This window comes from Salvelinus alpinus, chromosome 5, assembly GCF_045679555.1.
Source record: "Salvelinus alpinus chromosome 5, SLU_Salpinus.1, whole genome shotgun sequence".
NCBI lineage: Eukaryota > Metazoa > Chordata > Actinopteri > Salmoniformes > Salmonidae > Salvelinus > Salvelinus alpinus.
In genome coordinates, this window is record NC_092090.1 from 63,496,090 (window position 1) to 63,521,737 (window position 25,648).

The following is a 25,648-nucleotide window of genomic DNA, read 5'->3' on the forward strand; positions in this document are numbered from 1 at the left end:
CGGTTCATTTGGAGCTTCATAAATGGGTTTCCATGGCCGAGCAGACGTACACAAGCCTTAGATCACCATGCGCAATGCCAAGCATCGGCTGGGGTGGTGTAAAGCTCTCAACAAGTGGACTCTGGAGCAGTGGAAACGCAAGTGTTGTCTGGCGTGATGAATCACGCTTCACCATCTGGCAGGCCGACGGATGAATCTGGGTTTGGCAGATGCCAGGAAAACACTACCTGACACAATTTATAGTGCTAACTGTAAAGTTTGGTGGAGGCGGATTAATGGTCTGGGGCTGTTTTTCATGGTTCGGGCTAGGCCCCTTAGTTCCAGTGAAGGGAAATCTTAACGCAATAGCATACAATGACATTCTAGACGATTCTGTGCTTCCATCTTTGTGGCAACAGTTTGGGGAAGGCCCTTTTCTTCTTTCAGCATGACAATGCCCCTGTGCACAAAGTGAGATCCATACAGGAAAAATGGTTTGACGATCGATGTGGAAGAACTTGACTGGCCTGCACAGAGCCCCGACCTCCTTTGGGATGAATTGGAATGCAGACTGCGAGCCAGGCCTAATCGCCCAACATCAGTGCCGACCTCTTGTGGCTGAATGGAAGTCCCCGCAGCAATGTTCCAACATCTGGTGGAAAGCCTTCCCTGAAGAGTGGAGGCTGTTAAAGCAGCAAAGGGGGACCAACTACATATTAATGTAAATGATTTTGGAATGGGATATTTGACGAGCAGTTGTCCACATACACTACATGACCAAAAGTATGTCTGATCATGTACGACGGATAAACAAAAACTAATTGTAAAAAATAAACAAAACAATCCATTGGTGACAGAATATAACCTATAACATCCGTACCTTGTTCCAGAGTTCACGACCTTGGTCAGTCAAGATGACCTCAGGAGAACCGTGGGTGTAAATAGCCTATGTGGCTTCGCCAGTCTCGTCCTTGATGGGTATCATACAAAATGAAAATCACATTTTGGTTTCAAGCACCCTTTTTAATGGGGTACAGAAGGACATTTTAGAGTTAAGCACGTTCTCTTCCTTTACTGGCCTTAATGAGTATTGCCTCCACCCACTTGTAAAGTGTTCGGTTGCCGTCAGACACCAGCTGTTGCCATTCCTGGATTTCGTGAAGGGGCCGATGAGGTTAACCCGTAACATTTTAAAGTGTTAGAGAAGATGACTTTATTCTTACCCGTATTTGTGTCGTACAATATGCAGATGTTTGTAAGGATACTGACACATTCTATAATATTGAACTCTGCTGTGAACAAATAAAGCAACCATTACAAAACAACTTATCAGGGCAAAATGTGAATTGTGACACTTACCGTCCATGTGCCATGGTGAAACAACTGATGGGCTTCAACTCCGGCGCCACAGTCTTCGCCCTCTCAAACTTCTGGCAGGCTAGACAGGTACTTACCTTCAAGCACAACGTGACAATTTGAAACATTGTGTGCTCTCTGATATGACATTCATTAAAAACATCATCATTTCACGTATAATAGAATGTGATTGATAAACAAAAGGTTATTTCACATGCCCAGCTAACCACATCCTTTACAATCTCACGCCAGAAGAAGCGTAGGTTGATTTTTGGCAACCATGCACTTCACTCTGAAATGGCCAGCATGCATCTCGGTCAGCACGGCCTCCTTCTCCTCCTTAGTGAAAATCACCCTCCTGTGTGGCTGGCCATCCTGCCCTTGTAGGTACATGTGATTGCCTAACAAGTTGGAAGAGAAGAGTTGTTGAAATACTCAAGTCTTAAGTAAATTTGCACTGCTCTCTTTAATCCTCACTCCCCCCCTCCCCTTTCTGTGTCTATTTAAGGGAAGTTGGAATTACCATAATTGCTTACACCTATCCATTTGATTGATCAGGTTTAATTTATAGCTAGATACCTCAACATAATAGACATGTATAGATGGCAACATGTAGATGACCAACTAGCTAGATGGAAAATGGTTGTACATAGCTAAATCCTTCCAGTTATCTATTAGAATCGACACACAAAACCTCAATGACAAAGCGAAAACAGGTTTTTTGAAATGTTTGCAAATTTATTAAAAATAAAAAACTTATTTACATAGGTATTCAGACCCTTTGCTATGAGACTCGAAATTGAGCTCAGGTGTATCCTGTTTCCATTTGATCATCCTTGAGATGTTTCTACAATTTGATTGGAGTCCACCTGTGGTAAATTCAATTGATTGGACATGATTTGGAAAGGCTCACACCTCTCTATATAAGTTCCCACAGCTGACAAGAACACGGTGGCTTCCATCATTCTTAAATTACTCTTCCTAGAGTTGGCCGTCTGGCCAAACTGAGCTATCGGGGAGAAGGCCTTGGTCAGGGAGGTGTACAAGAACCTGATGGTCACTCTGACAGAGCTGCAGAGTTCCTCTGTGGAGATGGGAGAACCTTCCAAAAGGACAACCATCTCTGCAGCACTCCACCAATCAGGCCTTTATGGTAGAGTGGCCAGACGGAAACCGCTCCTCAGTAAAAGGCACATGACAGCCCGCTTGGAGTTTGCCAAAAGACACCTAAAGGACTGTCAGACCATGAGAAACAAGATGCTATGGTCTGATGAAACTAAGATGGAACTCTTTGGTCTGAATACCAAGCGTCACGTTTGGAGGAAACATGGCACCACCCCTCAATGTGCGCATGTAGGTAGAGTTATTAAAGTGACTATAAATAGATAATAACAGAGTAGCAGCGGCGTAAAAGAGGGGGTGGGCAATGCAAATAGTCTGGGTAGACATTTGATTAGATGTTCAGGAGTCTTATGGCTTGGGGTAGAAGCTGTTAACTTCTCTGGGATATGTGGGACGCAGAGAGCCACATCAAATTACAGAAATACTCATCATGAACATTGATACAAGTGTTAAACACACAATTAAAGAAACTTCTCCTTAATGCAACCGCTGTGTCAGATTTCAAAAAGGCTTTACGGCGAAAGCACACCTTGCGATTATGTTAGGTCAGCGCCAAGTCACAGAAAAACATACAGCAATTTTCCAAAGAAGGAGAGGTGTCACAACTCAGAAATAGCGTTATAAATATTCACTTACCTTTGATGATCTTCATCGGAATGCACTCCCAGGAATCCAAGTTCCACAATAAATGTTTGTTTTGTTCGATAAAGTCCATTTATGTCCAAATACCTCCTTTTTGTAAGTAATCCAAGTGCGTGAGCAATTAGTTCAGACGAAAAGTAAAAAAAAGTTATTACAGTTCGTAGAAACATGTCAAACGATGTATAGATGTTTTTAATCATAAATCTTCAATAATGTTTCAACCGGACAATTCCTTTCTCTTTAGAAATGAAAAGGAACGCAGCTCGCTCTCGCGGCCGCGCGCCTGACTTAGCTCATGGCATTCTGCCAGACCACTTAGTCAATCAGCTCTTATTTGCTCCCCCTTCACAGTACAAGCCTGAAACAAGGTTCTAAAGACTGTTGACATCTAGTGGAAGCCTTACGAAGTGCAATATGACCCCATAGACACTGTATATTGGATAGGCAAAGACTTAAAAACCTCAGATTTCCCACTTCCTGGTTGGATTTTTTTCTCAGGTTTTTGTCTGCCATATGAGTTATGTTATACTCAGACATCATTCAAACAGTTTTAGAAACTTCAGAGTGTTTTCTATCCAAATCTACTAATAATATGCATATCTTAGCTTCTGGGCCTGAGTAGCAGGCAGTTTACTCTGGGCACCTTATTCATCCAAGCTACTCAATACTGCCCCCCAGCCATAAGAAGTTAATCTTCCTCGGAGGTCGTCGATTTTATTTTCCAGTGATTGCATGTTAGCTAGTAGAACGGAAGGCAGTGGGAGTTTATTTGATCGCCTACGAATTCTCAGAAGGCAGCCGACCTCCGTCCTCTTTTTCTTCGTCTTCTCTTTACACAAATGACGGGGATATGTGCCTGTTTCCGGGAAAGTAGTATGTCCTTCACGTCAAACTCGTTTAAGATAAAAAAGCTTCTGCCAGATCGTGGTGAGTAATCACGGTTCTGATGTCCAGAAGTTATTTTCGGTCATAAGAGACGGTAGCAGCAATATTATGTACAGAATAAGTTTTAAAAAAGTTACAAACAACGCAAAAAACGAACAAAAAACTGTTGGTTAGAGCACGTAAAACATCAGCCATCTTCTCCGGCGCCATGATACAATTCTTCAGAGATCCTTGATGAAAACCTGCTCCAGAGCGCTCATGACCTCAGACTCGGGCGACAGTTCACCTTCCAACAGGACAACGACCCTAAGCACACAGCCAAGACAATGCATTAATGGCTTCGGGACTAGTCTCTGAATGTCCTTGAGTGGCTCAGCTAGAGCCCGGACTTGAACCTGATCGAACATCTCTGGAGAGACCTGAAAATAGCTGTGCAGCGACGCTCCACAACCAACCTGACAGAGCTTGAGAGGATCTGCAGAGAATGGGAGAAACTCCCCCAAATAGAGGTCTGCAAAGGTTGTAGCTTCATACCCAAGAAGACTTGAGGCTGTAATCACTGCCAAAGGTGCTTCAACAAAGTACTGAGTAAAGGATCTGAATACTTCTGTAAATGTGATATTTCAGTTTATTTTTTATACATTTGCAAAAAAAATCTCAACGCCTGGGTTATGGTGTGTAGATTGCTGAGATTAAAAAAATAACAAAATAAAATTTAAAAAAAATCTATTTTATAATAAGGCTGTAATGTAACAAAGTGGAAAAAGTCAAGGGGTCTGAATATTTTCTGAATGAACTGTATAAAGACAAATATATGGTAAACAAAGGGTTCTCTTTTCGGTTCTCTGAAGCCGTAGGTAGTCAGCAGGTAGTCGCCGTCAAAAACACCGTCCTTGGTGAGAAATTCTGAGGTAATAATGTTGCACGGACTGAGCGAGCACTTATGAGGTGAAATAGAACCACTTCTGCCCGAGGCATCCGTCCTTTGCGACCGCTACGAAGTAAAAATGGAGCCAATCAATGGACGTTTTGGTTAATTACTTAGGCCGGTCAAAATTTTGCAAGTTCTAACAACAACCCTAGCAACAGAAGCTAGAACTCATCGAATCCCATTGTGATGCAGGGGGAGACACTTTTTGGCGTGACAGGCCCATAGCTTTCACCTGGTCAGTCTGTCATGGAACGAGCAGGTGTTCTTAATGTTTTGTGTACTATTTTCACAATGAGGTTGGAAAAATATTGTGTAAATTTATTATAATGCCCTTTTATTGTAAGAGCTGTTTGAAAAGACCACCTGAAATTTCTTCCTGTTTTGGTGGAAGGAAGTTTTGGCCTTCCATGGTGACATCATCATGCGGTAAATTTACTTAATAGACCCATGAGAAAGAGTTCCAAACCCCTCTGCCAATAACAGCACATTTTCTGTTTTTCCCTCCCCACTCAAACCATTCCCAGACAGTCCTAGCAAAATTATTACTTGAGAAATTGCTTTTTTCTTTAAATTAAAATGGTTTCTTAGCAATCACAGTGAGGTACTTAATTGTTACGGAAATTATTTGATATTGAGATTAATGGTCATTGGACCTTTTTAAAAAAAATACTTTTTCTGCTAGATGTTTCCTAAGACCCCTTTTCCAGGAAACAAAGCCTTTGCTTAGGCCTATTCCCAAATTTGTTGGGTGGAAAAATGTAGACCCTTCGCTTTCATTTGACACCAAATTTGATGTGCTCCTATGAACTTCTGTGTTAGTGCTCATTGGGGTTTATCCACGGAAATGTCCATAGGCTACAGTATACGATGTAGGCCTAATGGTTATTTCTATACCACCAGGCATAACCTCCTAGGCTACCTCAGGAGTCCATTTTCTGCCGAGGCTTGTTTTCTGTTCTCTTTCAACAAGGGATCGAAGATGGAGAGACGTTGGGCCTATGTGTGAAGAGAGGAGAAAACAAATAAGGTTATTTTGAGTCTGTTTTCCAGTTGAGCTACTTGCTGCAGGGAGTTGGCTGGCATCAATCTGAGTCAGTTGGGTTCGCTCTGGACTGAGAGGGCTTGACACTTCTGTCTGTCAGAAAGCCAACAGGTCAGACGGAAAAGACAGACGGCCTCCTCCGCTCCTCAAATCTGCTCCACTGCTTTTTGAATTCACATTATTCTCATAAAACCAACAGGCTGAGAGATACAGGGAAGGGAGATGGATACAGGGGCTATTCTGACCAAGGGGGAAATAAGACGGTAGGGGGAGAGAGGTGGGGGATTACTTACAGAAATGATGATTTGGGGAAGAGAGAGAGAAGGGAGGATACTGACAGAAAGAGGGCGACATGAGAAGGTGGAAGGAACAGATGAGTACGGAGTGAGAGAAGGTGGAGGTGGCAGAAAGACAAAGAGAGGGGTTTGTTGAATGGTGTGATGGATGGAGGAGAATAGAAAGGGGTGGACAGCTCTCTTTATGGACATCGTGTGCTGGGTGGGCAAAGCAACATACAGCTCAGAGCGAGAAACGGGTCAGCATCCATACAAAAAGACTAGCTTCACTACCTGTTTTATAGCCCTTGTTCCACAACGTAGCAGTAAGATGCAGTGGTTTGTGAGGTGAATGATTCCGACAGCCCTTTAGAGTGTTAATAGGTGGTGGCCAAGCTTGAAATGAACGTCTAGAACAATGACATCACTGCTTCTGAGTGGAGCCCACCACTACAGATTACATGTGAAGGTTGCATAATAATCTAGGCTACTTATCTGACTGAAAAGTGTGTGTGCGGGGTGGGGGCTCTCTACATTATGAATGTAGTGGCTAGAGAGAGCTGATGTGTGGCGAATTAAGTACACATTAGCTGTTGTAAAGGACGAGGGGGAGGATATTGAGGGTAAGATGTGAGTGGGGTAGGGTGGACTATACTAGCTGGGTGGGTGAGGTGGGCTGCACCTGTATTTCTTCTCCTTATCAGATCACTCTCATCATAAAACTGTCCATTGCCATGCAGAGGTTTAGGACAGGACTACTCTACAGCCAGCTCACAGCAAAGGCAGGAGAAAGGCTCTGGTCAAAGCTTCTGGACAAAATAATCAATAAAAAATTTAACTAATTCAAGATTCGGAGGGATGGATGGATAGATGTAAGGTACTGTCCCAGTTCTGTGTCATGGATGACATTGCAGAGGGTAAAAAGCATGTCAGGTCCCCCTCAGTAGAACGTCTTTGGACTGTGCGTGCGTGTGCGTGTGTGTGTGGAGGCATAGGGGTGTGTTGGGTGTTGAAGCAGATGATGGGAGTTTAACAGGGTCTGTTCAGGTTTCAAAGAGCCCACTCACAGCACATCATCCCTCAGAACAGAGGAGAAACACACTGATTGGCTGCCGCTCTCGCTGCCACGGCAACCCCTCATCCATCCATTTCCCTCCTCCCTCCGCTCCTCCCTCAACCTGGTCTCATCGCAGCCTCGCAGATGAATCGCGCTCAGACCGGTGAGATGGCTCATTAATATTCATGAGGAGGGATTTAATCTGATTGTGCGTGGCCTCTCCTTTGATGCACTGCATTCGTCCTTCATGGTGAGCAGCACTGTCCTCCCTCCCATCCTGCAGGTTAATCTGGGCCTGTTTGTTTGTGTGTGCGCACGAACATGACGGGGGACTGTGTGCCCCCCTGGTGAGTGAGGGGGAGGCAAGCCTAAATGATGTAACTGGAACGTTCTCAAAAAGGAGATTGAAGGTTTCTTTTTAGTATTTATTTCATACAGGGGTAAGTAGATAAACGCAGGGGTGCCGCCAGGGATTTTGGGACCCATGAAAAGATATCACATTGGGCCTCAACACCACAGGCCACACCAACCGTGCGCAATTGCTGTAACCACACAGCTCCAGAACCCAATCGACCCATTCAAAGCTTTAAATAACTCTTACCTTTGCAGGCTTGCACTCTCTTGTAGTACAATATTTACTGCACGATATTTACTGACAGTGAGCTGTGAAAATATAACACTGTGCAGACATGCAACATTCTGCATACAGTGGAATTCACTATTTGATGCAAGACTGATACCCTCTATAAGAAATGTGCTAAAGGCCATCTTTTACAGTCTAAATGTCATTTTAATGGTAAAATTCTTGAATGGAAACTTCTCTTAACATGAATGAATAACTTAAAATAAATATACATTAAACTCTTCAATTAAAATAAATTACATCATCTATAGAATGATGTAACAAACAAAATAATAAATTCCGCAGCAGATTTTTGAACTAAGTATACATGCCAACCAGAAAATAAGCAGCTGTGGAAATGGAAAACAAAATGAAAATGCCTGATGGTGGCGCTAGAGGAAAGGTCAATAGGTTTCTTCCACTTGGGGTCTTGATTGTGCACAATAAATGTTATGGCAATCCAAGCATTACTTTGAGATACAGTGGGGCGAACAAGTATTTGATACACTGCCGATTTTGCAGGTTTTCCTACTTACAAAGCATGTAGAGGTCTGTAATTTTTATCATAGGTACACTTCAACTGTGAGAGACGGAATCTAAAATCCAGAAAATCACATTGTATGATTTTTAAGTAATTAATTTGCATTTTATTGCATGACATAAGTATATGATCACCTACCAACCAGTAAGAATTCCGGCTCTCACAGACCTGTTAGTTTTTCTTTAAGAAGCCCTCCTGTTCTCCACTCATTACCTGTATTAACTGCACCTGTTTGAACTCGTTACCTGTATAAAAGACACCTGTCCACACACTCAAAACAACCTCATTTGTTTGTGTAATGCCCCTTTAGGGGTTGTGTACTGTAATAATGTAGTAGTCTAATAAAACAGAACAATCTGATTAATCAAACGTCTTGTTACTAAAGAAAGGAAGAGGGCTGCATCAAAAGCTAGGGTGGAGAAGCATAAAGAGCAACTGTACAGAAATCCAGAGCTGCTTGAGGAGAACATAAGTAAGGAAAGAGGTATAGTGCATTCGGAAAGTATTCAGACCCCTAGACTTTTCCACATTTTGTTGTTACAGCCTGAATTCAAAATTGTTTCGTTTTTTTATTCGCCCATCTACACACAATATCGATTAATGACAAAGTGAGAAAAAAAATTGAATTTTTGCAAATGTATTGAAAATGAAATACAGAAGTATTCACACCCCTGTTAGAATCAACTTTGGCATTGATTTGCAGTTGGAGTCTTTATGGGTAAGTCTCCAAGAGCTTTGCACACCTGAATTGTACAATATTTGCAATATTTAAAATTTCTTCAAGCTCTGTCAAGTTAATTGTTGATCTTTGCTAGACAGCCATTTCCACGTCTTACCGTAGATTTTCAAGCCAATTTGAGTCAAAACTGTAACTTGGCCACTCAGGAACAGTCAATGTTGTTTTGGTTAGCAACTCTAGTGTATATTTGGAGGTGTGTTTTAGATTATTGTCCTGCTGAAAAGTACATTTGTCTCCCAGTGTCTGTTGGAAAATAGACTGAACCAGGTTTTACTCCAGGATTTTTCCTGCGCTTAGCTCTATTGTTTATTTTTATCAACAAAAAAAACTCCCTAGTCCTTGTCGATGACAAGCATACCCATAACATGATGCAGCCACCACCATGCTTGAAAATATGAAGAGTGGTACTCCGTGATGTGTTGTTGGATTTGCCCCAAACATAACACTTTATATTCAGGACATGAAGTTAATTTATTTGCCACATTTTTTGCAGTTTTACTTTAGTGCCTTATTGCATGTTTAGATTTTTTTTAAAGTATGGGCTTCCTTCTTTTCACTCTGTCATTTAGGTTAGTATTGCAGTGTAACTACAATGTTGTTGATCCATCCTGTTTTCTCCTATCGCAGCCATTAAACTCTGTAACTGTTTTAAAGTCACCATTGGCCTCATGGTGAAATCCCTGAGCGGTTTCCTTCCTCTCCGGCAACTGCGTTAGAAAGGACGCCTGCTTCTTTGTAGTGATTTGGTGTATTGATTAACCATCCAAAGTGTAGTTAATAACTTCACCATGCTCAAATGTAATATCTACTTTTTTTCATTTTTTTCACCCATCTTACCAATAGGTGCCCTTCAAAAACAAAAACCTCCCTGGTCTTTGTGGTTAAATCTGTGTTTGAAATTCACTGCTCGACTGAGGGACCTTACATGTATGTTTGGGGTACAGATATGAGGTAGTCATTCAAAAATCATGTTCAACATTATTATTGCACACATAGTGAGTCCATGCAACTTATTATATGACTTTTTAAGCACATTTTTACTCCTGAATGTATTTAGGCTTGCCATAACAAGGAGTAATACTAACTGACTCAATACAATGAAGCTTTTTATTTTTAATTGATTTGTAAAAATGTCTAAACATCATTTGACTTTGACATTATGGGGTATTGGGTGTAGGCCAGTGGCACAAAATCCCATCTTAAAAAGTCAAAGGGGTGTGAATACTTTCTGAAGGCACTGTAAGCTCCCAGTAATGTATTGGGTATAAACCACCAACGTTTCGGCATCATCTTGTATTCACCTTTGAATTTGATTTTTTAAAATAATATTCGGATCCCAGTGTCCTGTTGAAGAAGAAAATCCAATTGCAAAGTAATGATTTTTATTCATTGATATAAATACATTTGACATCTTGCTTAACGGTCTATAGGTTCATTTGCATCATTTAGTGGAATTAAATTGGCCTGTGTGTATTTTTGTTAGCCATCATGCATCTTATTTATCCAACACAACGATCACAAGCGCACAGCACACATATACCAGGTCCTCAGGTGGTTGCTACTGGAGTAAAACGTGCTTTTATAAGCCCTTTCATTGCGCAACAATTCTAAATGCAATCGCGTGTTAAAAACAGTTTTGGTGCACTATTAAAAAGCGCTACTATTTTTATTTCTCAACTGGTAATTGTAGCGCACCTCCCATTCACCGTTCAAGTGCAGGCAACAGGCTGTCAACGTGTCACCCACCACTTTACAATGTGAGCTAGAAGCAGTATGCATTTTGAAAACATACTTGTTGAAACCTGACTGTTTTATTTAATATTATTAGGCATGTCTTACCTTGCTTCAAAGTAGCCTATAGGCAAAGTTCGACCATGGAAACATGGAGGTCATTATTTTATAAAGACTTCATAGGCGGTGAGTTTCAAGTTTGGGAAAGCTTACAATTTATCCTACCATTTCTATCATTCTGTGTGGCAGTTGTGATTTTTTTCATTTCAATAATGTTTTAATTTCTCAAAAATCATCCTGTTGTTAATCATAAAAATCGGAATTAAAATGATTCAAATCTAAAAATTAAGTCAACTAATGTGAGATCACCAGCCTCTGCCAAATGGACATATTGATACACCATGATCCATTGGTGGCTAAAGAAAATCAGCGCATGGAACTCCGTCTATAGGCCAATAACTTTTTTAATGTATTTTTATTTAACTAGGCAAGTCAGTTAAGAACATTCTTATTTGCAATGACTGCCTACACCGGCCAAACCCGGACGACGCTGGGGCAATTGTGACCGCCCTATGGGACTCCCAATCACGTCCGGATGTGATACAGCCTGGATTCAAACAAGGGTGTCTGTAGTGAAGCCTCTAGCACTGAGATGCAGTGCCTTAGACCGCTGCGCCACTCGGGAGCCATTGCTCTTTCACACGGAGGATTGGTGATTATCGAGGGGGAGACTGTTGGAATTTTTTTCAAATAGCTTACGGTGATATATTATCAATCGCAATTGATGTAAAAATTAAAATTAAAATTAAAACACTTTCCTACATTTCTACGCAGACGTCCAGGTACTTCTATAGGTGCTCAGGTGCGTGCGCTCCCTCAACATGATCAAGACAGAGAAACCGTACACATGCTCATTGCTAACATGGAGCACTCCAAACGAAAGACAATGAAAAAATTGACAATGACCGAAAATGACAGTTATGAAATAAACCAAAACTTGTTTCTCACAAGTGTAGAAGGTTGTGAACTCTGCAAACAACGATTCCACTCCGAGAATGAGTACGGTAAATTACTGTAATTAATACATGCATTAACAGAAATGTATGTAACCAAATGACAGGGATTTAACGAAACATTTACTACACGTGACATATGTAATGGGGAATTGCTGGGTGGGAATCAAAGGGCAAACAATTGACACAATGAATGCACAAGAACTGGCGGGAGCCATTCTGCAGAGAGACTCGCCTATATCTTTGCCAACACACCCCTCCCCTTCTTGTCTCAACATTTTAAATTGTACTCGACACATTATCTTCAAATATTTTAGATGCTTTTCACTGACAGCTGCAACTCAATAATCAGCTAGGCCTTTTGCCACGCACTGCCCAAATTGTGGGCTTACCAAATAGGCATAGGCCTACGAGCGTGTGATTTGAAACAATTCAACAGCCATTTTTTTAAAGAAGCTAATGATCATCGATTCCTCTGTGGCTAAATCATGCTTTCTGGTGTACTATTTTTAATGATTTTATTTGTTTATACATAGACAGGAGTAATTATAAAATTTGAGCAAATTTGTTTCCATTTACTTCGCTATTGGCCCCACCGCTATACCATTTCTCTCCTGTTCCATTGGCTTTCATATCAACTTTTTTTTCGTTGTCCAGAAGCCAAGGGCATAATCCTAGTCATATTAGCAACCCATCCTAGTTGTTCCATGTTTAGATTCCACCTCTTTCTAAGTATGGAACCGTTATCAGATGCGCTGTTTAGAATTATTTCCCAGGATACCATTTTCTGGCGTCTGGGGAAAATCAAAGATTATTTTTTTTGAGTGTAGTTACCCTTTAATTCAAGTGTGCATGCACATAGCACTGTTTGGTTAGCAGTGTATCTGTTGCACACACAGTGTGATGGGAGTTACATTGTACATGAATCATAAACAGTTTTTACCATTACCGTAACTGAATGTCTAATTACCATAACAGAAAACCATATGGTAATGAGAAATGGGCATTACAGTAATGAGAAGCCCTTAGCGAGTTTAGTTAAAAATGGCAGAAGCGATTATTGACATAAATTCATGCTCTTTCTAATCTGTTATACCGTGAATTATTAAATCAATAATTTTGCTCAAACATTACACAGTTATGGTAATGATAATCTAAAATTGATAAAGGGGGTGAATTATCAAATTTAATCATGAGAAAAGACTAGCTTATCTTGTAGCCATCTTTGAGCTTCTCTTAGTAATGCATTATGGGTCGAAAAAACGTAATACAAAAAACACTCTACTTTGTGCAGAAATGCTACGGTAATGAGAAACGTGCTCGGACAACTTTTTTTTAATAGATTTTTTTATGACAAGTTTGTAATGTGAATACCCAGAACTGATAACTGTCTTTGAATATGTACCACTTTAAACCAATATTTCATTGGTTTTAATTAAATATGTCAGTTATTTTTATAAATGTAATGTATTTAAAGGCCTACAAAATTGACCCGGATTTCATTACGGTAATGAAATTGAGTAAACATTTTCTATAAAAAACTTAAGCTGGCTCTGCAGTTTAAGATTTAAGCTCAAAACAACTTAACGAGCCAGAAACCAAGCAAAGTGAGCCTTAATATGATAGTAAATACTGTAAAAAAATGTGGACGATATAAGGCTGAATTCATCACAGACTTGGTTTCATGAGAATTGCCAGTGTGCGCGAAAGCTTTCACGGGTGTGAGTGTGGTGGGAGGAATGGGCTTGTCTCATAAATATATGTACATATTTTTTATTAAAATCCAAGGATAAAAGCCATGGTAGAAGGATTTAGTCATGCCAGCAATTCAAAAGTGGCAAGACGAGGGAAGCAGAGAGAGCGAGAGAGCGCCGGAGAGAGAGGGCGTTGGAGAAAGCAAGAGGGGGAGGTAAATGTGTGAGAGAGAGGTGGGGGGTGATTGCTTCTCTATGCTTAAGCGCTAGCTAGGCTATAGTTAAGCAGAACGCTTGTGGGGACTTGTATAATTTTAACCATATATTTATCCTCCACCACCCACACCCAATGCAAATGTGGATAACACCTGTTTATAATTAACTTATTACCTGTTTTAAATGTATTTGTTGGTATTGCCTAGGATGCCAGTCTTTTTGCTTGGATTTGATGTCCTCTGGGTTTTCCTATGAAGCTGCTCTCAGCTGAATGATAAAGGCCTGTATGTAAACAAATAGAACGATTATATGATCTCTTTCCTCATATTCTGAACCAAGTGACAGGCCTAGCTACTATGTAGGCTACTGTGCAGTGGGCTTATGTAATTTAGTAACTACTGTAGCATAGCTGCCTGTACACTAGTCATTAGTCTAGAGTATAGCTAAGAACTAAATAGTAGTAGGCCTGATTTACTAATGGTGTATCTCAACAGTCTAAAGGGCCTTCCTTTCCTTGTCTCCTTTCCTTCACCCGCATTGATGTGATGGGAAAATGAAACTGGTGAAGCAGATAGGCCTACCTGGCATACATCTTATTGGTTTCACCTGTCCTGTGTCTTAATGAAGGAGAGGAGGCTACATGTTGGATATGGACCGTGGCAGACTAGCTTTCATACTACTCCAGCCTTATCATATCTATCTGTTATCATTGGAACAACAATCAGGCTCATCAATCTGGTGTGCGTTTGGAGATGGTGGTGCCATTTTGTCCATGTCCACTGGTCTTTAGCTCTGTGAAGACTAATGGAGTGGAATGGTGATGGAATGTTGACATATTGGTCTGTGTTTGGAAGTTGATGGCATGTTGACAGATTGATCTTTGTGTGGAATGTTGTCCATCCATTCATCCTTCACAACAGCTGCTGTGCATTGCATTCACCACGCATCATCTCTCTCTAGAGAGCCCCCATCCCTATCTCTCACTCCCTCCCTCCCTCCCTCTCTCCCTCACACAGACACACACACACTTCTGGGGATGTGATGTGATATGTCAGTGTGGCAGGAGGGCAGACATTCATTAGTGAAAGTTGTGAGAACCTCTACAGCTGAGTCCTAAGGATCATGGTCTAAAATCATTTGCCTCTCTCTTACCCTCTCTCCATCCTTCCATCCCTTCAACCCTCCCTCCACCTGAATGTCACTGGGCCTGCTCGACTTGTTTAATCAGCAGTTTCCCCCCAAATAATTGGTGGTGTTGCTACTAGCGCTGTAGGATACAGAATGTGAGAGAGTGTTTTTAGTATTCCTCTCAGCTCATCTCTCTTGTGTTGCCTGTGATATCTGACCTCTTTTGTCTCCTATACGGCTTGATGTTGATTTGGAGGGCATTGTTGGATGGAGGGTGTCGGGGGGGGGGGGGGGGGGGGGTTGATTTACATAAGGCTTAGCCCAGATTTCGACACACTTGGAGAGATCTGAGAAGCAGGCCTGAGGGCCACGAGCTAATCATCCATGTCCTGTCGTGTGCGTGCGTGCGATATCTAAAATGTTTGTCTTTAAAAAAAAAAAATTTATGCGCTTGATCATGTGCATTTTCATGCATTAATGTTTTTCAAAAATCTCTCTCTTTCTCTCATTGTTTACTTAGGGAGGATTGTTCGGGCCAAGCGGATGGTGGTGGCTGTTAACCCTACAGAGTTTGAGTACCTGGAAGGCAACATACCCTCAGAGTGGGATGGTAATGCTGAAACACTGACACTTTAGCTATATGTCTGCTAGTCTCCGTGATATGGTGTCATGGATACTGTGAATCTGGAGCTCGGAATACACTGTAGTACAGAATAGTGCTAGGCAACAACAACAACTGTACTAGAACTAACATTAATCACCTAGGCTATTTATTCAGAAATGTATTCATGAATGTATCAAAGTCACCCTATCTGCCAATGTCAAAAACTGTTTCCATTTCCCATACAACTAGATACAAAATGTTCTGTCTCCGACTTGCTTTATCCACATTAAGCCCTCATCGTCCCGCTCCCATGCATTTTCATCAGGATGCAAATAAGAGGGGGATAAGAAGCCCAGAGTCCCGGCATGCTGAAGGAAAATCTGGGAAATCTCTCTCTTTCTCCCGAGCCTGCCCTTCCAAAATACACCTAAAAAAGAACAGAGGGAGAGAGAGCTAGATAGATGTAGAGGGGTTGATCTAAGGATCAGAGGAGGAGAAATCTGCAGTCTCTTGCCTTATGCTGTACAGTAGTTGAAATGCAGTAGCAGTATTACAGTCCCCTTTCTGCTGAGACTGGCCAATCAGAGTGATGCCATATTCTGGCTGTTGTCAAGCTGGAATTGTAATGAATGAAAACAGGCCAAAATCTGTTTCAGATCACTTACTAGTTAGATACTGTTTTAATTTACCTATGGAGTAATTCTACAAGTGTGATGCCATGCAACTGGCGTTACATTGGATGTCAGGTGTAACTGTTCATTTTGCTGGCGTGGTATGTGTGCAGTGTGGGTGCTCTTAACTCTGTCTGTTCCCTCATCCAGCTTGGATCCGAGGCAGACGGAAGCAGCCCCCCTCCATTGAGGTGCGTATCCCCTGCTGTGTTTGTGGGGGGGACTCTGTGGGACGGGGTAACCGGGAGGGAAGACGCTCAGAGAAACACTTTGATTTGCTTTCTCTCAGTTTCCAACAGAGCCAAGGAACTTTGGGGGGACAGGTGTTAAAAATAAACTGGAGCTGGCGTGTGATGGTGGTAGTGAGTGTAGACAGTCACAGCAATATGCCTGACATTTCGACGTCAAGCTGACGTCTTCCTCCGAGGAAACATCAGTCATCTTTTCGCATCCTGTACAAAGGATTAAAGTGAGAATAAAAAAAATCTATCTGCCTTTTTTTTGTCGAGGGCTCCAACTCCTTTTTACCTCTAATTAGTCCTTTTGGACGTTTTTCTTGGTAAGCCATTCTCATGATTTTTGTCATTGTTGAGCACTCCTTTCCTTTTGTTTGCTGAAGCGCGAAGGCCCACCTGAACTCTGACATCTTAATGTTTCCTTGTTAATAGAGGACGATTGACTTGAAATTATACACTGAGTGTACGAACATGCTCTTTCCATGACATGGACTGACCAGGGTAAAGCTATGATCCTTTATTGATGTCACTTGTTAATCCACTTCAATCAGTGTAGATGAAGGGTTAAAGAATATTTGTTTAAGCCTTGAGACAATTGAGAAATGCCATTCAGCGGGTGAATGGGCAACACAAAAGATTTAAGTGCCTTTGAACGGGGTATGGTAGTAGGTGCCAAGCGCACCGGTTTTTGTCAAGAACTGCAACGCTGCTGGGTTTTTCCATGCTCAACCGTTTCCTGTGTGTGTCCAGCCAACTTGATACAACTATGGGAAGCATTAGAGTCAACATGGGCCAGCATCTCTGTGGAACGCTTTCGACACCTTGTAGAGTCCTAGCCCTGACGAATTGAGGCTGTTCTGAGGGCAAAAGGGGGTGCAACTCAATATTAGGAAAGTTCCACAGTAGGTTGGTGGCACCTTAATTGGGGAGGACGGGCTTGTGGGAATGGTTGGAGTGGAATGGTATCAATTACATCAAACACGTGGTTTCCAGGTGTTTTGATGCCATTTCATTTGCTCCGTTCCGGCCATTATTATGAGCCGTTCTCCCCTCAGCAGCCCCCACTGGAAGGTTCATAATGTTTTGTACACTCAGTGTATAACTAACTGCCTTTTGTTGTCTCAATGAGTCATATTCCGTTTTAGCTTCGTTGGTATACAAGGTTCATCTAATCGACTATAATTATTATTATTATTTGTCCATTGAAATGGAGGCTATGGGAAAGCCTTTAGAAAGCAAATACCCAGGCACCCCCATCTGTATATTCCATGCCAATGGCCAATGCCATCCCACCTCGGTGTTGCCAGAACATTCTATTCCAATTTTCTGCCTACTGTCTGCCCATTCGCAGTCGTCCACAGCTGGAGAGTGGTGTAGCCAAAACCACTCCCCCGGCACTTTGTGTCCACTTCTTAACGTTTCCTCTCGTCCCTGTCCAAGTCAACATAAATTGATTGGATTAAATCCTGTCATTAACAAGCTGGAAAAGCAGCTCAATATGCTCACCTTGCTCCCCAAAGCAGGGCTGTATTGCCCTGGTCTCCCTCCGTCGTTCCCAGCCCACTAGTTTTGCTGCCAACACACAACATCAACACATCCAGGCTTCCCTCGCTCTCTGACTCTGCCAAGGCAAGACTAACACCACAGACTGGACACTAGTTTATGGATGACTTGAGAGGACTTCACTGTCACCAGTAAAAAGTGAAAAGCCTCGGTTAATTGTGTGTGTGTTTCCTACTCCCCACAGGAGCTGGTGAAAAACCAGCACTACAGGGAGCACATCAAAGGAAAGGCGAGGGAGGTGGATGAGAGAGAGCTGGCTCTGCAGGCTAAGGAGTACAAGGAGGGCCTGGTGGCTCGGCCTGCTCAGACCATAGCCAAGGGCCACGCCGCCGCCACCAGCTTCGGCCAGCCAGAGACCAGTGAGGAGCCTGTCAGTACAGCCAACACATTCCAGCCTGGCTCCTGGATACCCGCAGCCAAGAAATAGCCACGCACACACACACACTGGGTCATGATACCAGTACTGTGATACTGGAATTTTCCATGGTAAAAAAAATAAAAACATGAAGCAAACTGAACTCCTGCTGTTGTGTGATATAGCTTGGAAAATAAACAATTACTCTGGGTAACAACAGAAGGCTGTGTGTTTACAAGATTAGAACTGTTTTTCTGCCTCATGTTTTGTTTCCGCGCCATGGTACTTCTGAGTATCGCGATACTGGTACCTAAAACACAATGACACTATGGTACACACAAGAAATACACACAGGTTATATGCAGTGCTATTCATAGTTTGCCCACACACACTCACACAACTAAGAAATAGACACACACACATGCATACGGTGCATATGCACTCTCTTCATACCTACATCCAAAAAACTAGAAATGTGTAAACAAGTATAGGCCCTCCCTATGTGAGTATTCACAGACTTCCTTCCATCATTACCACCATGGATCGGCGACCTGAAAAGACAATTGAACAATTGAAATCAGCTAGAGAGGATGATGGGAAGGAAGCATGATCTGGCCAGCTTCAATGGCCTTCTCTCATTTGCGCATAAATTCATCCTCCACCCTCTCTTCTGTCCTCTCCTCCGTGACCCAGAAACCGATAAGTGGCTGAGGAGATGCCAATTCGTTAGCAGGTGAACAGAAGTGTCTTCACCTCCTCGATAGCCGCCTTTCATCAGTGAAAGTCATGTCTATCCTACCGGAGTCCTTTGCGGGATGAGTTTTGAAATCTTAAACACCCCCTTTGAATCAGCTTTTGCACAATATGCTACTTATTGTTTTATCTATAAAATGTCTTGCACAACTAACTAATTTGTTTTTATCACTTTTCACATGCATTTTTGGATCTGGACTGGGCTGTATTCATTAGTGCACACCATAAAATGTTTGGCAACGGAAACCGGTCACTATGCTCTTAAATGTGACGTATGCGGTTGAATGAATATGACCCTGGTTATGATGTAAACTAATAAAGGAAGCTCTGCTCTTCATATGCATTGAATCAGGGAGTACTTGACAGTGAATGGCGTTCATGGGATGTGGAAGGCAATTTATCTGATCTCCCTGACCCTACTGTAAACTCTTTGTATATAAAGTTCAGTTGTAGGTAGTCAAGATATCTTGTTTGATTTGTTGTGGATTATAAATGAAACTGCCAGGCTTGAGAGAACTGGGATGTGATGTAAGTACTGGAAAGTAGGTGGTCCTGTGTTTCTCAATTGGTAGATCATGGTGTTTGCGATTATCGACAGTGAATAAGTTAATGCACTCATCTTAAGATAGCAAGGTATGTGTGCACTAGTGTAAGTTGATTGATACATTTTCTGCTAAATGGCATACATATTAAATATTTTTCTGCATGACAAGGTGAAATTTATTTAATGGCTTTGTATTTTATATATACACCCCCAACACATGACACTACAAACCTTTTAAACAATTCTTTATTTTTATTAAATGAAGGAAAGGATATCGCACAGCTCACAAGATGGTTGCAGGTCTCAGGAGTAGACGTCCCTTTACAAGAAGTGTGTGTTATAATTGTCTAGATGTTAAAAACACTGAATAAAACCGATGTATGAAAATTACCTGGCTCACTTCTTGGTCGAGTTCCTGCCAGACTACAGTACACTCCTGCCAGATGTCAAAACACTTGGATAGGTGTTTAACTATAAGCAAAACACATGATATAGCTATCCATCTAAGCCGACTGAACAGTTGACATGGCATGCAACCATTGGTTGATGCACTGCATCTATTCAGTTAAGCATCATTCAGGCAGGGTTAGGGGAGGGTTATGACTTGCAAGGAGAAAACAGCCATTTTTTAAAATTCAGAACTTCATTAAAAACAAGAAAATAATTCAGATATTTAATTAGTAACTTCAAATGGAGAACTTCTTTTTTTACTAGTTAATGAAATCATTGGAGTGGAGTTGTTACAAATGGAATGCAAAGTACTGCAACACCACCAAGCTCAGACGGTGGGTGGATCTCCACATTGTGATGATAGTCCCATCGAATGAGCCTCCCCGGTCTATACCGTTCCCTCAGCGCTGTAAGGCCTCCATGTAGGGCCTACATCCCTCCTACACTGGACAAGAGTAATAGGTTGGGGACCTGCGCTGGGCTGGGTTGAAGAGACGAGGGGTGGGGGGTGTGCCAAGTAAAGAGAGCGTTGAGCATAGCTGTGTACTGTAGCTACTCTTCTCTCCTGATCCCGCTCTCCCTCTTTACGGCTCAGTCTTTCTTGGTCCTCTTGGCTTTGGCGATGTTCTCCTGGCGTTTCTGCTTTTTCTTCTGCTCGCGGTCGCGCGCCTCAATCATTTTGGCCAGTTTCCACGACAACAGGGCGCTTGCGATGAAGAGGGGTGTGAGCGCCAGGATAACCGTCGTCAGAAAACCGTACGGGTCCTTAGCCGCCCACTCCACCACGTACTCCGCCCACGCCCGCACGTCAATCATCCTGATCGCCAACAGCAACTCCAATCTGGAATATGGGAATATCGAAAAATGTAATTATTAACAAATTAGAAGCTTGGGGCAAAATGTAACCACAGATCTACATTCGGATTATCCAATCCTAAACAATTATGGGAAGAAATAATGTCAGAGAAATTAATGTTTAGGTCTATATCTTGTAACATATACACTGAGTGGACAAAACATTAAGAACACCTGCTCTTTCCATGACAGACTGACCAGGTGAATCCAGGTGAAAGCTCTGATTGCTTATTGATGGCACTTGGTAAATCCACTTCAATTCAGTGTAGATGGGGAGGAGACGGGTTAAATTAAGAGTTTTAAGCCTTGAGACAATTGAGACATGGATTGTGTATGTGTGCCATTCAGAAGGTGAATTGGCAAGACAAAAGATTTAAGTGCCTTTGAATGGGATATAGTTGTAGGTGCCAGGCGCACCGGTTGTGTCAAGAACTGCAACACTGCTGGGTTTTTCAAGAATGGTCAACCACCCAAAGGACATCCAGCTAACTTGACACAACTGTGGGACGCATTGGAGTAAACATGGGCCAGCCTCTCTGTGGAACGCTTTCGACACCTTGTAGAGTCCATGACCTGACACATTGAGGCTAAACTGATGGGCAAAAGGGGGGTGCAACTCAATGTTAGGACGGTGTTCATTTTTTGTAATGTACCTTTTGCCAAAGGTACCAGTGTCCCACACACTGTTGTCCTGCTGAACATTTAACTCTGTAACATTTCTACTCACCAACAGGTGCTGCTACTCTAACATAGAAGTAGCCCAGTCTCCATCGATACAGCCACACACAGCTTCAAATTTCAAATCTAACCAATTCACATTGGATATATTGTATGCTTGACTTTATACCTACCGGTATACAAGAGGAAAATCAATTGTGCACTACAGTCAAGCCGCCCCTGTAATTTTACAGTCTCAACCACAGACATTACATGACGAAAAGTATGTGGACACCTGCTCGTCAAACACCTCATTCCAAAATCATAGGCATTAATATGGAGTTGGTCCCCCCTTTGCTGCTATAACAGCCTCCACTCTTCTGGGAAGGCTTTCCACTAGATGCTGGAACATTCCTGCAGGAACTTGCTTCCATTCAACCACAGGAGAATTAGTGAGGACGGGCACTGATGTTGGGGATTAGGATTAGCTCGCAGTCAGTGATCCAATTCATCCCAAAGGTGTTTGGTAGGGTTGAGGTCAGGGCTCTGTGCAGGCAAGTCAAGATCTTCCACACCGATCTAGACAAACCATTTCTGCATGGACCTCGCTTTGTGCACGGGGGCATTGTCATGCTGAAACAGGAAAGAGCCTTCCCCAAACTGTTGCCACAAAGTTGGAAGCACAGAATTGTCTAGAATGTCATTGTATGCTGTAGCGTTAAGATTTCCCTTCACTGGAACTAGCCCGAACCATGAAAAACAGCCCCAGACCATTATTCCTCCTCCACCAAACTTTAGTTGGCACAATGCAGTCGGGCAGGTAGTGTTCTCCTGGCATCCGCCAAACCCAGATTTGTCCGTCAGACTGCCAGACACCAGAGTCCAATGGCGGCGAGCTTTACACAACTCCAGCCGAAGCTTTGCATCGCGCATGGTGATCTTAGGCTTGTGTGCGGCTGCCCATGAAAACCCATTACATGAAGCTCCCAACTAACAATTCTTGTGGTGACGTTGCTTCCAGAAGCAGTTTGGAGTGTTGAGAGTGTTGAGATTTTTATGCGCTTCAGCACTCGGCAGTCCCATTCTGTGAGCTTGTGTTGCCTACCACTTCGTGGCTGAGCCGGTATTGCTCCTAGATTTTTCCACTTAACACTAACAGCACTTACAGTTGACCGGGGTAACTCTAACAGGGTAGACATTTGACAAACTGACTTGTTGGAAAGGTGGCATCCTATGATGGCACCACATTGAAAGTCACTGAGCTCTTCGGTAAGGTCATTCTACTGCCAAGGTTGTCTATGGAGATTGCATGGCTGTGGGCTCGATTTTATACACCTGTCAGCAACTGTGTGGCTGAAATAGCCGAATCCACTAATTTGAAGGGGCATCCACATATACTTTTGTATATATAGTGTGTTACTCCACTAGCTAATTTATGTCACAGTCCAGCTAGCTAGTAGCCAATTCAGACGCTAAATAGGGTTAGGGTTCCCACACGGCCATATTTCCATGTTACTGCACATGTTTATGGAACACAGATGGAAGACAGTATTGACTAACGTTACCTGTGATGATTAGCTATCTGCGTCTCCGAACACCTGTGTGTAAACGGAAGGCACAAACGTGTTGTCACCGAAAAATACCGTCTGCAACTGTGTTAAACAATACGTGTATATCTTGCATTTGTGAACTTATTTTGATGTGATATGAAAGTAGAGAGCTTTATGTTTCTAGAACCGTACCGCAATTGAGAATCCATTCCCGTTTAGATGGTGTATTTGACTGTCAGAGCCAATTCGTCTCTTAACATAAAGGTCCTAACGTTAGGCAATAGGTAGCCCAATAATGGATTAACTGAGCCTATTTAGCATATCAAACAGTAAACTAGATACTCTAGAAGTTGGTGACGTGTAGTTAGCTAACGCTAGCTAGTATTCTTTTCCATGACAATGATGTTTAAAGGGAGGTTTTAGTACTCGAGAAGCAAAAGACAGATTGCCTCTTTACAACAAACATTAGCTAATTTAGCAAGCTACATAAAACGGTTAGCTTCATTACGTTAGCTTCTGTAAACAATTAAGATAGCTCCTTTATTTACATTTTTAAAACCGCTTCATCGCCCCAGCAACTTTGATCTAGTTTAGCAGTAAGCACAGAGACAACAGTTCAAATCAATGATAATCGTATAATTAAGTTAAACATACTCAACTAAGAGAAGTTTTTATTTTTATCCCACGCTGATCTGGCACCAGGAAGTGAGTTCTCACAATTGGTTATGACGTGACACCCTAGCATATAGGGAACTGTAGTTTTATTGTGATAGAACATGTACGTTTACAGGCACACTAGGGGTGCGTTTGTAAATTCAAGTTGGAGTGCCAGAGTGCTCTTTGGGCGTTCGTAAATTCAGAGCGTTGTCAGATTATACGTTCGTAAAATCAGAGTGTTTCGCTGTCGGAACGCTCTAGCCGAGGAGTAGGGTTGAGCTGAGCCTTCTTTCTGGCTTCACCAGCAGTCAAACACCCAGCTAACGTTGGCTATCTTGCTAGCCAATTCCAGACACACATGAGAGAACACCTCACTCTGACCATTTTCCTCGCCCTATGCTGGTTTCATGTTATCCAGAGCGTTGGTGACTAACTGTGCTGATGGCAACAATTTAATTACATTTTTTTGCCGACGTTTACTGGCACCAGTCATATTCAACGGGTGTCGCCCATTCGTAAATTAATCAGTTATTCTGCTTTACCGTACACTCAAACGAGAGTGCTCTGAAATCGGAGTAGATAGCCAAAGTGAATTTACGAACGCACCCGTAAACAATGTAATGGGCGTTCTCTGCGTTCTAGCGGTGTATTTGAACTGCGCATGTGCTAGGACCAGCCGAGCGAGATTCTCTTTTTAGTATGAGTGAAGTGAGTTCGGGAAAACCGATTGGAATGTTATGCGTCTTTTATAAGTAGTTTTCATATACAAGCTTTACGTCCAAACTCAGAATCAAATATGCTTCCCAAAAATAACATGTTCGCTGTGGTAGAACATTTATTTTGATTGGCGATTTTCTGCATTTATCAGGGAGCCTGTTTTCAGATGTGTCCATGTAAACAGGATTATCAGGGAAATCGTTCTTCCTGAAAAGCATGTAAACGTTTTAATCGAACTCTTATATTAATCTGACTATCAACAATAATCGCATTATTGTGTGCATGTAGTGAGTCGAGAGCCATCCATAAAAAAACGTGGTAAATTCAAATAAAAAAATTTGATAGTGTGACGGAATATGAACTACCCATTGTGGACCAAGTTTAACAAAGGACCCTAATCAATTGTGAACAGGTAGACATGTATAAAACCACCCCTAGACCTTTTCAGGTGAGCGCTTGGTGGCTTCATTCTAAATGTCTTGTGCTGTGTCACAAGTGTGTTTCTTCGTCGGAAACCATTTTGGGACCATGCTGTTTTGACAATTGTTATGTTCAAAGGGTAGGCCTATGTTACTTCATCTGCATCAATGTTTGTTTATTTGAGTTAAAACTGAAGAAGGCAGTGTTAAATGTCCTTTGATGGTCAAAATAAGCAACCAGTTTTCTGACCCTGAGTGACAAGAAAAACAAGAATAACTTGACAAAGGAGCTGCAGGCTGTTTGAACTTCCTGTGAGGAAGTATTGAAACCAAATCGGGTTTGGTCACATCTGCTCCATTCATATGGCACAGATCACTTTCAGAGCAGTTCAAAGGCCCCTGCACACAGGGGAAGGAGAGGGGTCAGACTGAAACACATGCAGGACATCCAGACAGGCAAATGCACATACCAAGCAGAGGGCTTGCAGTTGGGATTTTTTATGCTCATTTAAACTGGGCAAGGCTTTTCTTTCCTGTTCAGTGAAAGAGTCCATGACTTTCCATCTGTTTTTGTTAAGGCAAATATGTTTGTTTTTTTAATCACAGCATTCAACAGACCATATAGGCTTACAGTATACTACAGT

The 25,648-nt window shown here is 42.2% G+C and overlaps 2 protein-coding genes across 4 annotated transcripts in view; one reads left to right on the forward strand and one right to left on the reverse strand.

Moving 5' to 3' along the window:
• Positions 1–18,565, forward strand: part of ndufaf2 (NADH:ubiquinone oxidoreductase complex assembly factor 2) — a 28,389-nt gene extending 9,824 nt beyond the window's left edge. The window contains exons 2-4 of the mRNA XM_071402633.1: positions 15,494–15,583; positions 16,399–16,439; positions 18,232–18,565. Of these exons, the coding sequence (XP_071258734.1) occupies positions 15,494–15,583; positions 16,399–16,439; positions 18,232–18,474 (374 nt within the window). The 3' untranslated portion in view covers positions 18,475–18,565. The remainder of the gene's footprint in view (positions 1–15,493; positions 15,584–16,398; positions 16,440–18,231) is intronic.
• A 1,362-nt stretch (positions 18,566–19,927) lies between these two features.
• On the reverse strand, positions 19,928–23,970 carry smim15 (small integral membrane protein 15). 3 transcript variants are annotated; one of them, XM_071402634.1, is made up of 3 exons: positions 23,404–23,474; positions 23,227–23,259; positions 19,928–20,990 (listed from the first exon to the last, which is right to left on the reverse strand). In XM_071402634.1, the coding sequence occupies exons 1-3, from the start codon at positions 23,418–23,420 to the stop codon at positions 20,741–20,743; spliced, it is 300 nt and encodes a 99-aa protein (XP_071258735.1). In that variant the 5' UTR covers positions 23,421–23,474; the 3' UTR covers positions 19,928–20,740. The 3 variants fall into 3 exon arrangements, with proteins under 3 accessions (XP_071258735.1, XP_071258737.1, XP_071258736.1); XM_071402636.1 differs by lacking the exons at positions 23,227–23,259; positions 23,404–23,474 and adding an exon at positions 23,871–23,970; XM_071402635.1 differs by lacking the exons at positions 23,227–23,259; positions 23,404–23,474 and adding an exon at positions 23,866–23,969.
• Positions 23,971–25,648: the final 1,678 nt, after the last annotated feature.